This window comes from Vipera ursinii (assembly GCF_947247035.1).
Source record: "Vipera ursinii genome assembly, chromosome: 1".
Taxonomy (NCBI): domain Eukaryota; kingdom Metazoa; phylum Chordata; class Lepidosauria; order Squamata; family Viperidae; genus Vipera; species Vipera ursinii.
This window is the reverse complement of record NC_139512.1, coordinates 197,080,919-197,097,338: the sequence shown is the minus strand read 5'-3', so window position 1 is coordinate 197,097,338 and position 16,420 is coordinate 197,080,919. Positions and strand designations below refer to the sequence as shown.

The 16,420-nt window shown below is 37.4% G+C and overlaps 1 protein-coding gene across 4 annotated transcripts in view; it reads right to left on the bottom strand.

Annotated features, from left to right (window-relative positions):
* Positions 1 to 1,654: 1,654 nt before the first annotated feature.
* MEIS1 (Meis homeobox 1) overlaps positions 1,655 to 16,420 on the bottom strand; it is a 187,967-nt gene continuing 173,201 nt past the window's right edge. For 2 of the 4 annotated variants that reach the window (XM_083369604.1, XM_083369605.1), the window contains exons 10-13: positions 8,719 to 8,781; positions 6,215 to 6,300; positions 5,835 to 5,927; positions 3,069 to 3,279 (exon numbers count right to left, since the gene is read on the bottom strand). In XM_083369604.1, coding sequence (XP_083225730.1) covers positions 5,869 to 5,927; positions 6,215 to 6,300; positions 8,719 to 8,781 — 208 coding nt within the window. In that variant the 3' untranslated portion in view covers positions 3,069 to 3,279; positions 5,835 to 5,868. Of the gene's footprint in view, positions 3,280 to 5,834; positions 5,928 to 6,214; positions 6,301 to 8,718; positions 8,782 to 16,420 lie in introns of all 4 variants that reach the window. The other 2 variants (XM_083369602.1, XM_083369603.1) reach the window with 1 other exon arrangement.

Below are 16,420 nucleotides of genomic sequence, written 5' to 3'. Positions count from 1 at the left end.
GCCTCGGTTATGTTTTTCCCCGAGTAAAAAATAACAACTGAAAATGAAAAAAAAATCACATTAAAGAAAAAAAATCCCTTCCAAACTTTAATAACAGCACATACACTTTTTGCTCCACTCTTGAAAATAAAAAAATGGGAAAGGCTATCAGACCTAACTTTGGCAGCAAATGTATTCCTAATTTTCTTTGATATCGCAGGGATGAGAAAGATATAACAACTCCCCGGCCATCTATGAAGTTGGAAGGCGTTCCTTTGAGCAAAGAAAGGCCAAGAAGGAACCTATATTAAACATTTGCTTTCTTCAGTCGCTGATTGGTTGGCAGTTTCCTAGACAGCCATGTCCCTCCCTCCATTAATGCAAATGACTCGATCTTTGTTGGAATATATCCGAATCGCTATCTGTAGGATCTAAGTGGCTGTTTCAACATCAGTGCAACTTAAGGCATTGTGATTCTTAGCCTGAACAGATTCATCAGATAAGAAAATATTTTTACTCCAATGGAGAAAGTAAACAAGTAGTAATTAATTAATAGCAAAGGCACACACTGAAAACTCTATGCCTTCCACAAAGAGCGACAGAGAACAGAAAATAGTTTCTATAGTTCATAAAATAAAGCTTCAAGTCAGGCTCTGAGCAGAAAGAAACTATTTAAGAGTAGACTTGTGTCTAATGCTAGGTTCAAATTCTGGACAGTGGGGAGTGTGTATCTCCTACATGCAGAAGATGCTGTCTTATCAACAGGCTTTTCTTGAAACATTTCAGATGTTAGCTGGATAAAGCGGGAATGCTCTCCAAGTGGTTCAAGCAGTAGATAAACCAATCTATCAAACTTTGCCTAGTAGTCACCAAACAACTGGTCTCCCTTTTAAATCTAAACAGGCAATTGTTAGGGCGGTTTTATGGGGTGACATCTGTGTGAATGGCAGAAATAGTTCTCACCACTGAGGTCTTTTGTTCCTATCAAGGAGTTTACCATCAAATCTTTTTAAAATAGTTTTTTTTATTAGTGTGCCTCAGTGAAAGTTTTTTTTTTCCACCATGCTCTTAGGAAACTTTTTAAAGCTGTAATGTTATTTAGAAGAAAATTATAAGGTATTATAAACCTAAGCATATTTGGTTCTAGTTAACCAGTTGGCTACAGAACAGAATATACAACTATGCTGGGAAATTGGTCAGTATTTCTATCTACAGCCATTTGCAGCAACCAGATTTGTTTATGAACATTGGATTTTTAAAATGTAACATCTTTTACTATAAGTAAATGCATTAATTCAGGTATAATGACTGGCAGATTTTTTTGGTAATCAACATTAACATTTTGAGGAGTAAAATTTAACACATCCTAGAGTAATTTAATTTAAATAACTACAAATATATTACATAACAGCATTCATTAATCTTGTGCAATTGGTTCTTTTTTGATTTGGAATGACTAGCATCTAATAAAACAGGTTTGAAAATCACTTGAAAATAAACAGATAGGTCTAGGAAAGTTTACCATATAAAATGCTTTACTTTAAAAAATATTACTAAAGTTGACTAGTGCTAGAATTATTTTGAGAGAGTGAGGCTGGAATAGTTGCTAGCAAATTGCTACAGTTTTAGAGGGCTTGGGGCAGAAAAATAAAATTTTCAAGCAGTTGAGCCAGCGTGACAAAAATAATTTGCTTTTATTTTAGATTCAGTTTCATTACTGCACTTGAACTACTACAGCTGGGCTTTGAGTTATTGTACAATCCAAACAGTTTCAGTCAGAAACTCTAAGACTTAATGTGCAATGATTATTAATAATAATTAGCTCCTTGGTTTCTTGATAGAAAAAGGCTATCAACAAGCATTTGTTTAACCACAACAAAAGTATAATTAGCTTATCCCACTTAGTAAATCTGTATGCATGCCAACTCATACCAAACTGCTACTTTTACAAAAAGAAAGGAAAGAAAGAAGAAAGTAATTAAGAAAGAAAAAGAAGAAAAGAAAAGAAAAAAAGCAATAATACAGTTCATTTTTCCAGTCCTTTTTGCACAAAATTTATTTACAATGTATACATATATGCTCCATGATGGGACTATGGAAAAATGCAAGACTGATGCTTTGCCGAAAAAATAAAGTCAACATAGTAAAAATAACTCTTCAGTTCATGGTTTGAGAGGCATAAAACAGGAAGTGATGTAGGTGGTAGCTGCTGCCGCTGCTGCTTCATGGGGATAATGATGCTCTGATGTGACAATTAAGGTCAAATACACTTTTCTCTTGGTTTCCATGCCTCCTCCTACCAGGCTCCTTAAGACATTGCCTGCAACAGCTGATTAATCATTGTTGAGGACTGCAGTTTTTCCCATCCTTCCCGATTTACATCTGTTCAGGCCAATTCAAATATGGTGAGTAAATGAATTAGACATGCAAATTCACGCCCCAGGCAGGGAGGGGAAAAAGAAAGGGGGAGAGAGAGAAAGAGAGAGGGACAGAGAGAAAGGGAGAGAGAGAGAGAGAAAAAAAACCAGAAATACAGAGTGCATGGCTGAAATCCTAGGATAGAAGAAATGTTCTTCTGCCTGACATAGATATTTTAATGCTCTAAAAATCCTGCAAATAAATCTTTTTTGTCATTTGCAGGATAACTGTAAGGCTTTTTTAAAAAAAAATGTAAGGAGGCTTCTGCAGGAAGTGAAGAGTTATGGAAACAACACACATAGTGTGGAAAAAAATTCACATTTTTTTTCTTAAAAAATCTATAAGAAAGAACATAATATGGATAACAGAATAATAGCATTTTACAATATTCAACTCTGTTGCCTTATATGGTTATTTTTCTTGTCCCCAGAAGTTGACTTCACTTGGTGTGTTTTTCCTGCTTTTCAGGGTCCCTATAAAGACAATCGGATTGTTCCTTGGTCCAAATTAGATGCCAAGAATGGAACTCCATTAAGTCACTGTAGAACGACAATGTTTCAAATCTGCCATTCATGAAAATAAAGTATATTCCCTTAAGCTACTGAGCATGAATGTCCATCACTTGTCCACTCATTGCTGGATCTCCTGTATTGAGCATGGTGGGGCTAGTCGCTGACATCGGCATTCCAGGGTGGGGTGGTCCACCATGCATCATCATTGCTGGGTGGTGGGGGTGTCCCGGAAGGTAGGGATGCATGGGGGGGCCATGACGCAACTGTGCTGGATGGGGGGGCATCTGGGGTGGTGTATAACTTGGCTGTCCCATTGTCATGCCCATTGGACCACCCCGAGACACATAATCCCCTGGCATACTTTGCAGTCCTGGGAAAGAAAAGAGAAACTTGTGAATATCAGCTTGGGTTGACTGAAACACAGCGATCCTGTTTACATATAGTCCTTGTTTAGCAATTGCCTCTTTGAGCAACTGTTATGATGGTGATGAGAAAATAACTTTACCACCAAGCTTCACAATTATGACTTTCACAGGTCTGTGAAGCAAAGGAAAGTAGATTGCAAGCACAGTCACAATTTCACTTAGAGACTGCTTCATTTAGTAACTGAGTTGTCAGTCCCAACTGTGGTTGCTAAACAAGGACGGTCTCTAATTTGGTCAAGGCCTTTTTAAAATTATTTTGTATAGAAACGATGCTTATAGAATGCAACCATTGAAAAAACAACCCCGTTACACATATACTAAACCAAACATTTAGTTCCCCCCAAAAAAGAATTATAAGGTTTTGAAGATAATCTTTTGCAGAGTAGAAAGTATAACCTAAGCTTAATGTATAAGAACTCTGTGAACTATACTATGAAACATTTTCAATAACAGAAGCTACTTGTCTGTTCTTTAATAGTTTGTCAAGATAGAGGCATGTGGACCACAGAGTATAATCCACATACCCATATTTGATGTGGACATGTGGGCTACAGAAAACTTTTAACATCAATTCCTGAATACAATCCCTTTATTTTCTCTGGTTGTTAGAAACCTAATCTCTTGTGGATAAAATACAGTGAAGTAGGGTTCCTTGCAAGAAGTAATATGGTGTTCTGAGAAGGATAATTGGTTTAAATAACTTGAACATCATTTGTAGTTTCTTTTTTATTTAGACTACAAATGGAATTTAAAAAAGTGCTCAGGCACATGGCCTCATATTGCTGAAATTGATACCATGTTAAAGAATGGTTTCTAAATCAAACCTGCTGTTTTGAAATGGATAAAAACCAATAACTGATATCAATTAATTCCTTCTTTGAGATCGTTTTTGTCGGGGGGGGGGAAGCTCAGTCAACCTTTCAGCGATTTTTAAGAACAATAAGAAAAAAATGGGCCTAAGACAATCAACCTCCAGCTTTCGGTGGGCCTCTGCCTTCTGCATGGATTGCTGTACTTGATGGAAGCTGACAGATGTATTGTTTCTGAGAGCTATAAGCTCCATAATCATCAAGGGTGAAAGGCATAGCTCTATTGCTAAGTAGGTTCAATTGGCTTGAGTTCTAAGTAATAGTGCACTGTGAATTCTATGAACACCTTAGAATCAGGTCTCCAGACTCTAGCAATGAACCGCTGCTTAATCTAGCCTAAAGGAACATTTTTGAACTAATGAAAATTGGTTATAAAATATACTGTACTCACAGCTGTTTAATAAAAAAAGGATGATTTTTGTAATAACCTATTAATTTAATTGGCCACAAAGCATAAAATACATCATTTAAAATTTAATTGACCTAGAAAGTAAGAAACAATATTGAAATTAACTAAGCTAGAAAAATGTCCATAATGAGATAATAACCTAGTTGCATTCCCAAGCTGACCAGAAATGTTTTTTTTTTACAGATAATTGTTATAAAACTTGTTTTTGACTAACATTTGCAGAATGGCTGGGAAACACCATCCACTCTGGTAATTTCTCATGGTATGGTAAAGTACTGAAAGGCATGCACAAAAAGATGTCATGAGCCATGTTTCCACTTTTAGGGGGGAAAAACGAAACGACTCCTGGAATATTTAATATGCACTGATATTTTTTATATTGCCTTATTATTATTATTATTATTATTTAAAGAGCACTTTCTCTTTTAAAAGACAGGAGCAAAAGAACTGGGACAGTGTTTGCAGGCTTATTTCACTAGGCTTGCCACTGAAGATTGCATTAATGATCTCTATTTTAGTACACTGAATAAGTCAAATCCATTTGTCACACTGCAACTGATGGCATACTTAATTTGGATATAGTCAATTAGCCTGGGCTAAGCTCCATAGCCTGCTGTGCGCACCTCGGTCTGGTATTCTTTTTTTTTCCCTTTGCCCTGCATAATCCCATTATGATAGCCAGACAAAGAGAAATAAAACTTTCTAAAAAGTTTCACAATTACAGAATTGAGCACCCTGAGTGGAGTTTCTGTTTCTTCTACCTAAAAAGAAGTTTCTGTTTAGCTTTTTGGTGTCTTTTGCAGGTTAGTGTAGAAATGTAGCTCATGCATCAACTGTGGTTAGACAGATTTATGACACTTTGGGGACATGCTCTTTCGTCTCCTTGCACTGCTGCAGACTGCTTACATTTTGCAAATCAGTCTGTTACTATGACAACTCCTCCCCTCTCTCCTCTTGGCTGTTTCTTGTTTTGTCATGTGGTCAGTACTGTATAATAGCAACATACAGGAATAAATTGTACATCATATACAGTGCTTTCTAAACTGAAAGCTTGGTCAAAAGAAAAAGAGAGAGAGGGAGAGAGAGAGAGAGCATACAGAAACCAAGAATTTCATGGGAAGAAATGAACAAGCATGAAACTATGGGCAAGGAGAATGTAAGAAAAATGCAAGAAGGGAAGAACCCAGAACACAGTGAAGAGAAAGACCCCGTTTGTACTTACTTCCCCCTTGCTTTGCGATTGGTTAACTAGATGGTTACATGTAGTGCCATTGCCCCTCCATGCCCATATTCATGCCCATTCCACTCATAGGTCCTAGAAGGGAGATAAAAAAATCCAAGAAGATGCCAGAGAATGAGCAAAGTCAACAGATAGTGCCAAAAGACCCTTAAAAACACAGATACCAGAGGCTCAAGGAATATTCAGACATTAAGAGTGGAAAAAGATCCCTGTCTTGTCCCTAGGTCATATTTCAAGTGCATCAGAAGACAGGAAAGGCAAGGCAAGTGCAGCAGAGGATGAGGCAGAGTTACCTGTTCACAGTCTGAAGAAGTGGCATAATTGACATTAGGACTCGGAGGAAAGTGCATGGCAACTCTTACCTGGTGCTCTGATTCCCATGTGCTGTTGACCATCCATCACAAAACCTCCCATTGGTTGTCCATCTGGGTTATAAGGTGTTCCTTGGCTTACTAAAAAGGTGCAGGAAATTGCTTAGTATCTCTTTATCAGCAAAATGATCAGTCGTCTTAGAAGGAACTGATCAGTTCATTTCCAGACACATTTGGAGGTTAAAGTTATTGCTATTGTGTCAGCTGCTTCAATTGAGAAACTGTTACTTTTTTATACCTTCCTCATGCCTTACAGAAAAATAGCTTCTTTAGTCCTCTACCACCTCAACTTTATCAATAAAGGGAAATACGAGTCTACATAAGGGTATCTAACAGCTGCCTCTTCCTTTCCCAGCCCATGTGCATACGTTAAAAATTCCCCTCCCCCACGAAATTAATTCTTTGCTGCAGCGAGATTATGAGCCAAGCACTCCGTGTCTACACCTGTCTGCCCGGACACCATCTATAAATTTTATTCTGGATAGTTTTAAATATTCACAGATAACTCAACATATTGGTTTTGGCTTAGTGTGATGCATGAATCCATCCCAAAGAAAATACAAGTCATGGTTTACATACACTTCGATACATTTGTACATCATGCTAAGCCAAAAAATGCAAACACACTATATTATGACTATGTTTTCTGAAAATAATTTTCTATGCATGTACAATAATAATGCAACTGCAAACCAGTCTTCTTTTACAACTTTTCTCAATCTGAATCTATTCAGGTATTTAGATCTGTAACTCTTGTCAGTCCTAAAAATAATAGCTTGTAGCTGGGAAAGTAGAATTTGCAAGTAAAAAAAAATCCAAAACTATAAGGCATCATGCTGGAAAGAATGAATTAAAATGTATGGGAGTCTATTAAAGGTTTTCAATTATCCCTAAACCTGTTACGTATAGCAGTTAGTCCTGTGTGGAAACACATTTCTCATTAATGTGTTCTTTTTTTAGACAATAGAACTTAACATTCTTTACAAGATGTGCATAAGAATGCATGCACATATAAGACTCATATCCACTCAAATACATCTACAAATCTCAATGAAAAAAAGATGGTAATACTTGGCTAGGTCAAAAATGATCCCTTCCCCCATTTCAATAAAGATATTTATTGCTTGGGACCATCTTTCTCCCATAAATGGAGATGGCTGGGGAAAGCGGCTCACATTTTGGAAGAATATTAGACAATAAATAAAAATTCCAGAGCTGCTGTTTGGCGGTGGGGAGGAAGGCTAGCAGTTAAAAAAAACAACCCTACCACTGCTTTAAGCAGAAGCAGAGTTGCAATAAGCAACCTGTGGTTTTTCTGATTGAGAATGGCAATGACTTTCTCTATGGACCATTCTCGCAACAAGAAATACCATGTGTTGCTGAAGAAGCAGCAGTCCCTTTTTCATTGCCTTTACATATCTATTAAAGTAGGCTTCCTGGAAAATGGAAGGAGAAATTTATCACAATGCCAAAGTGCATGAAAAAAAATTTGGGAATGTTTTCATCAAGTCCACAAATGCAGAAGAATTCTTGGGTGAATAATATGACCCCACTATATGTAGATGTTTATATTTTAAGTCATCAGGCTTTGAGATGCATGTAGAGATCATGGTATGGCATCACTAGCTCCATTGCTCCTTTTAAGGCTTTGCTTCAATCACTACAGGGCATTTTACGAGCCTTGTAGATTGACCAGGAAGATGTACAGATATTTAACCAATGTTTAAATAATATTTAAGAGTAGATAATCTTGGCTAGTCTTGCTGGTATTATTTCACTGAAAATAATCACCATGCAAATAATGCCTGGAAGGTACATTCTTGTATTTGGCAAAAACATAAAAAATAAACATTTAGGATATCCAGAAAGAATTAAAGCCTTACTATTTTTAATCTTGATAGAAGTCAGTGTCATGATTATAAGGTTCATAAATAAAAAAATACAGATACCCCAAAGTGAAGGATAAAAGGAAGATAAAGATGCAAAAATCTTCAGCCACTTAAAAAAATTTGCACAACTTGAATTTTAAGATTCTAACAGAACATTAAAAGCTAGATAAGCGGCCTTTTTTTATTAAAGCACATATAGTTCTACCTTAACTGAATGTCTTTGAACTTTACTGAATTCCACAAGCACTGTGACCCTTTTGCCCTTTGGACAGATATTAAAGTTTACAGTAATTCCACATCTAGCGATGCACCAGGGAGTGTCATAATAGCACAAATAGCTGGGAAGAGATATTTAAAAAACCTTAATGTATGTTTGGTATTAAGATTCAGTAAGCAACAATGTAGTTTATGGCTGACAATTTACCCCCAAAATATGCTCAATTGTACTAAATCCACTAACTTTGAAATAAATCACAACAGACTTTGTTTTAATTGTCAGCCATTCTCTGCATTAATTCCCAATTATTTACCAAGAAGAGATGTCCTGGTGAATGGCTTGTGAATGTTTTCTGTCAGCAAGACAGGGCTACAGTTAATATTAAAAACTTGCCTGCTCGGTTGGACTGGTCTATCATGGGCTGAACTATCCTTCTTCTAGCATTAATAAACCTGAAACAAGAAAAGAGAGTGAACTGTTATTTTAAAAAGAAGCCCTCTATGTTTGTACTCAGCACTTGGAGGATGGTTGGTATATGTTCCCTGGGAGTTAATTTTAGTGTACATTCAAATGCTGCAAAACTCGTAACCTCTCTGATGACCTCTGAAAATGCAAGTTTGGATTGTGAGTTGATTTATGCTGGCCTCGCTTTGCCACAGTTGGACACTTTTATTTCATCTTTTCATGGGGGAGTTAGTAGAATTTTCAGGAAACAAGATCAGTTTAATTCTTTTCAATTCAGATTATTCTGGGGGAGGGTGGACTGGGTCAGAACAAGATGCCAATCCATAAAAGCATTTGTTCCCTTTCTCACTCACACTTAACATAATTAGCAATATTTTCTAGTAAATTCTCTTTTCTTCCCCTTATTATTTTATCAAAACTTTCCTTGCTTCTCCCAATCATAAATTTGTTGTAATGGTTTTATTAAGATAACGAACTGTGTTGTCAGCTCACTATGAAATAAGAACATGTCTGGAGTTTTATCATGAGCAGTTCACACTGCTTTGGACAACTTTATAATCAATTTCTTCTATACAGTATTTATTTTTTCTTTTCTTTCTGCTTCTTACGCAAAGAAACAGCTATACAGTGATGGAACTTTTTCGCTCCAATTCATTAATTTAATTAGGGTATCACAGAACTAGATTGGGTTGAGGCAACAAGTGACTTGGTTCAGATAAAACTTGTCATTTGAACTTATATTCTAATGAACTCTATTATGAAAAAAGAGAGATTATTACAGTACAAAGTAAATGTAGTTAATTAGTGCTAACCAAACTTAACCGTGTATTATACATATCTATTCAGAAGTAATTTCCTCTACATTTAATGACCTTGCTTATAGAAATGCATATAACTGTTGCAATCCTAATAATGTAAACGTAAAGTCCAAATTATAGGACTGTCCTTAATGAGTATCCATGATACTAGAATTTCTTACTTGTTTTCTTCATTTTCATACAAATAGCACTGAATATTATTAACACAGCAGAAAGGATTTCTGGGGAGTCTATCTTATCTTAAACCTTATCTTAGATTGTCCTTTGTTCCCTGTTTGAAAGATGACACTCTCTCCAAGAATGAAAAATAAAATGTTAGAATGGAAATTAAAAAAAATCACAAAGTTTCAGCTTTAGTTGTTGGCTATTTCATGTCTATTTAAAGGCACTGAACTTTGTTTAGGCCTTTTATCCCCACTACTGTGACCTGATTTTAAATAACATTCCTGCTTGATATTCCCAATCCACACACCAGCCATTGCCATCTAGCTTTAAACGAAGGGGGAGGGAAATAACAACAATGAGGCTTGAATTTTAAGTTTCCACTTCCTTCCACACAATACTGAACAGTCTAGAATCTTGAACACCAATCCCATCCACAACATTCCTGAAGAATGCTGTTTTTATGGTTACCAAACTGTCCCTACCTTCACTGTTTCACTGAAATTAAGAATGAATTTTTAATTAGGCTTTATTTATTTATTGTTAATTATTTATCACAGTAATATTTCTGCATGCCATTTGTCTAATTTGTTCCCGCTATGTTTGCAAATATGATAGCTCATGCTGCTATCCCAGTCATAAAGGTTACACCTATAAAAAAACTGCTGTGAACTTCCACTAACTCTCCATTCCTTTTTAGATAAAAGCGAAAATGTAAACTCTTGGGTCAAATCATTTGATAGCTATTTGTATTAAACACAATCATCAAACTGGTCAGCAAAAGATTTTGATATTTCTTCTCTCATTAGAAAAACCACAAAGTAAACAATTAAAACCATTTTTCTCTTCAGTGAGTTATCATATATATTACCCCTTAATTTGAAAACTGTTAGAAAATGATTTCCATGCAAATTTTCAAAGGAAAATTACAAAGCAGTTGTTGTTGTTGTTTCTTCCTTTTTTCATGAAGTACTATCAAACAATTGATTTCTCCACCACAGTTATAAGGCATTTTTAATTTCCAGGCATAGAAAACATCAGGTATGCTATCAAGAGGAAGGTATGTTTATCTATGCTTGTCAACTTCCTGAGGCCCTCACTGAGACAAGTATCTTAGTTGATACTCTTGCGCACCTATTGTGCCCTCAGAAAAAGCATTTCTAAAATAGCATTCTCCAAACATAACTCATGCTAGTTAGACTTTCAGATTTTAGAGCATTTTTTTTAAAAAATAGATCACTCAAGGCTGTGAACATATCTAATACTCCTTCTTCCTCCAATTTGCCGCAACAACCACCCAGTTTGGTGAGTTGGGTTGAGGGAATGACTGGCCCAAGGTCACTCAGCCAGCTTTCATGCTTAAGGCAGGACTAGAACTCAGAGTCTCCCAGTTCCTAGCCTGATACTTAACAATTGGATTAAATGAACCTCTTCTATTTCACCAGTTCCAATAAGTTAGCATTTTTCCCCCATAGGCTTGTGCAAACATCTTTTATCTGTGCCTCAGGGACACAAGATACTGTAAAGAACTTGCTTTACACTTCTTGAAAGGCAGCACTTACCTATATCTGATTAGCAGCCACAGTGTGTGTGTGTGTGTGTGTGTTTTGTGTGGAGTGCAAAAGCAAACAGTGTCACAACAATTGTGGCTACAAAGCTGGAGATTACTAAATTCCCACATTTATGTTAAGGATGGGTTAGGGTTAGGGTTAGGCTGATAGGGTGCTGTGCCTATTTGCTTTAGCAGTCCAATTCTCCATCAGAACAGGTGCTGATTTTATATACCTTGCCAGGCTGTGTCTTCTCTGCTGGGAAAGGCTTCCCATTGGGGCAGTTGGGACTCTGATTTTAAGCAATCTTAGATCAATAAGGTTTCTGGCCGGAGGTAAGCTGTGCATCCTTGTGAGCCTCAGGCTTATGGGGTACTGTTTATCAGTTTAAGAGGTTGCCTGCAAGTATTTTGCCTCCAGACCAACAACATCTACAAGCCAATACTGTATAGAATCCATTTGGAATACAGTAATTCTCCTAAAAAAATATACAAGTGGGAAAGCATTGTATCAAGTTTGTTCCCCATGAAACCCAAATCTTTTTGGAAGCAATCTACGGGATCCCACTTTTCAAGAAGAAAAGATCCTATCATCTGTGTTCTGTGACAATAGTGGAACAATTTAAGAGGGAACTATAAGCTTATACAAATTACAACACTTATTTCATTAAATAATAGAGTAATGGTAGCAGTGAAACTAATAATATAAACAATTACATAAAAAGTTTTGGATACTCATCCAAAACTAGGAATATTTATCTATTCTTAATGAGAAGCATTTATGGAGCCTGCACAGACTAAAATGCTTAAGAAAATCTAGGCGGCTTAACATAAATGCTTCTCAGCTCTTTTTTATGAAGATCTATTTTATTGTAGTGTATGTTAAAGCTATCAGCAACAAGGTTATCCCCTGGGGGGGTGAGGGGGGAGAATTTCAGGTTGAAGCCTTCAAGTGGTAAAATTTCATTGTAATACCTTTTTTAATTTAACATTTCCTCTCTGTGAACCTAGACAAGATATAAGCTGAAACATACATGCCATGGCCTATAGTTCTTTAAATAATGTTTTCCACAAAGAACAGTTGACTTTCTCCTATGTGTTTTGTGTTTAATAACTATTCTGAAAAACAGCCCAAATGCTGGGGTGACTTCAGGGTGCTTTCAGAAGAAAGAACATTTTCCTTCTAGCCAAAGTAATAAAATGACATTCTTGCTCCTCCCCCTAGAAGTCAAATGGAGGTCAGCTCCCAATCCTTGATTCTGTTTAAATAAGCTGGTCCAGCTTTTTTTTTCCAAAATACCCTTTAACCTTCTGTTCCATCCTCTCTGCTTTTCTAACAGAACCCTTTATTCTGCATCATAGCAAATTCCAAACACGTATACATTTAAAAAGTATATTCATTAAAGCCTTTCACAAGGTCTTAAGTGTGTATCTTAGCCTATTTTTAGTTCCTCACAGCTTTAATTAAGCCAAACCTCCTTGATAAGGGGAAAGGCCTATATATATGTATATACATATATATACATATATATACATACCAAAGATCCATATATATACATATATATACATACACACACACACACACACACACACCTTTTTTCCTCTAGATGCAAATGGTTTAAATCTCTAGAAATACATCTCAGGGAGCTCAACAATTATTTGAATTTCAGTATACTCAGATCTCACTTCATCTTCAAATTTGCCAATAAACTGTTAACTGCAAGTTCACATTTTAACTTACGGGTCCCAAGCCTCAGCAATTGCTATGTAATACCATCCTCTTTCCAAGTAATAGCTTGTTGGTTTATAGTATTTCAGTACCCTTCAACTCATTTACAATTTAAACTCTTTCACTTTTTTAAAAATATAAAAGGCTTCTCTTGGAAATAGTGTAAAAACTGTATGTATTCACAATTCCAGATGTATTGTCACAAATGTTTATCCATGTTTATTAGTACATACAGACTTTGGTAACAATATTGTATCCATGTAGAACAGACATGTCAAACACAAGGCCTGGGGGCCGGATCCGGCCCGCGAAGTGGTTTCATGTGGGCCGCGAAGCCATCCTGGAAACAGTGAGGGAACGGCCCCCTCTGCCTTGGCCCTGGCCCAGAGACCCTCCTTCTGCCAGAGACCCTCAGATCTGCCCCACTCCTGCCCAGGCCCCCATAGGCACCCTTGATGCGAACGATGTAGAGCTGGCCACGCCCACCCAGTAGACCATATGCACTCTAGCCACGCCCACCCTGGCCACACCCACCCGGCCCCCGGAGGGCAACTGCAATGCTGATGCAGCCCTCAGTGAAATTGAGTTTGACATTCCTGATGTAGAAGCTTCTTCCTCAAGACAAAAGCTCTCAAACACTAGAACTGTTAAGCAGAGTTAAAAGTATAATGATTTCAGAAAAGATTATATTTTTCATCGGTCTGCCCAAAATAATCATTTTGCATCTAAAGTCCTCTGTTAAACAATAACAGGAAAGCAAAAATGAATTAGAAGCAATGAAACATTTAACAATTTTCCCTACCTGCAAATAATAGCTGGTACTCTTGCTTTTCCGAATAATAAATATTAAACTGAATTATACTGGTCTATGGCTGTAATAAAGATTTGATTTAAATATTAAAGTGACCCATTGTCCCTTTACAGAGTACCATGATATGATGTGCTCTTATGTTTGCTCAGTCCTCCCCCTCCTCCATCATTACTCAGTGAAACTTCCTCATTCTAATTTGGGTATCTCTGTAGTAAAAAACAAAAACAAAACACCTCTCTGGGTCACATGTCACCTTTCAGATTGAGACCCAGTGATGCAGCAACCTAATTTTGACCTTTGAACTTCTGCTTCATTATCATGTACAAGTTTTGTTTCTTTTAAATTAGAGGCTGCGCATCTAGCAATATAACAAAGAAGTTGGCCATTCTCTTTGTAGCCTGAATCTGACTGAAGAATTACCGCCAGTGTATTACCGTAATATTTTCATAAGGTCAAAAACCACTACTTCACTTTAGCTAGGATGTCTTCTTAATACACATCTGCTCTTTTCCTATATTAATATAGTCTTTTCCTTTCCTTTCCTTTCTTATTTTGGTTCTATCTGCATTGCTGGTTGAAATGAAAAATCACAGTCATTCATGCTGACTGATTAAAACAAGTACCGTATTTTTCGGACCATAAGATGCACTTCCCCCCCAAAAAAGTGGGGGGGAAAACGAGGTGCATCTTATGGTCCGAAGGTAAGCGAAAACTCTTGTCTCCCGTTCAGTCAACGCCGTCCATCAGCTCCATTGGAGAGATGTGATTGAAGATGCGGAATTCTCCGCCCCTCCCCACGCGCGCCCATTTTACTTCGCTGCTAAAGAAATAGTTTTTGCTAAACTAAACCTCATAGGCCAAATCCCAATAATTCTCCGGTTTCGTATTGCTGGCGACTTGCCCCAGCAAAGCCGTGAGTTGTCCCTGCAGGTTTCTCGGTGAAGTTTATCAGAAGTGATTTCCCATTTGCAGGAGTAATAATTGTTTGAAATTGCTTTGGCGTCTTAGAAAACCTATTCAGGGAAAAGAAACTATTGGTACCTTAAATTTTGGGTAGCAGCTGAAGTGCATTCAAAACCCCTGCAAAAAAGCAGCTTCTCATCCTGGCGGGGTGGGGGAAGGGCGGCAAATAATTTCTTTGTTTCTAATGCATCTTTTCTTCCTTTCCCCCCGAGCACTTCGCCGCCCCCCCCACATTCCTCGCCTCTCCTTCCTCGGCTCTCAACGCAGCCCTGCTGCGTATACACGTGCACCAAGACACGCAACCCACTGGGTGGAGGGTGAGGGGGGGAGCCGGCACGCTGAGCCGCCAACCAGCCAATAGAAATGCAGCTTCCCGACGCGGCGAGGGCAGGGTGCGTAGAGAAAGAATCGTGAGGGTTGTTCTCGTGCCACGGGAGAAGTGTGCGTTCGAGGAGAGCTACCGGTAATTCACACGTTTGCGGGCTCCCAGCGGAAAAGAGCAGGACGGATTCTTTCTTCCTTTCACTCTCTCTCTCCCTTCCTTCCTTTCACTCTCTCTCTCTCTCTTCCTTCCTTTCTTTCTTCCTTCCTTTCACTCTCTCTCTCTTTTCCTTCCTTCCTTCCTTCCTTTCACTCTCTCTCTTCCTTCCTTCCTTCCTTTCTTCCTTTCTCTCTCTCTCTCTCTCTCTCTTCCTTCCTTCCTTTCACTCTCTCTCTTCCTTCCTTCCTTCCTTCGTTTCTTCCTTCCTTCCTTCCTTTCACTCTCTCTCTCAAAAAATGTGGCATTAGCAATGCCTTAGATGGAACTGAAGATAATGTCATATATGAAAATAGCGAAGAAAGCGATATAGGTGATTGTGAGCAACAGAGCTTCATAAATTCTGACACTAGTGATGATGAGTTTTTAGGGTTTCCTGAAAACTAGAAAAGTGCTTGAGCCTCTAAGTCTTTCCTCATTTGTTAATGGAAATGATGATGGTTCTTAACACCACTGTTGAGTTTACGCTGTTAAACATTACGGTATTTTGCTTTATTATAATAAATATTTTAGTATACTGGTACTATTTGGTTCAGAATTTTTTTTTCCTGTTTTCCTGCTCTAAAAACTGGGTGCGTCTTATGGTCAGGTGCGTCTTATGGTCCGAAAAATACGGTATTTCCCTTATGATCAGTGTCTGTTAAAAATCACCTTTGCTTAATAATCTTTAGAAGGTTTGAGTTATAATCTCTCTCCCCCCACCCCTTGGCTTTTAAAAAGCATATTGCCCATATACTTTTCAACTATGTTTTCACAACATATGATACTTTCTGGAACTTAAGTCACAAACTGTTTTGTTAGAAATTCCACAGTGAAAGGAGAAAAGGGGCTGAATTTAAGCTTTGCACATTTACCTTCCAGCTTTGTAAAGCAACCTAAGCATTCATATGGATCGGAAAGTACCAACTAATCAAATACATGCTATCATACGGTATCCTTATAATTAGTTATCTTTAGTATAATTATTTTTATATTTACAACTTCAAAAAAATCCATCTTTATTCTTGTACTTCTAATTGCTATTGCCTCCAAACTTGAAATTCAGCAATTTTTAAA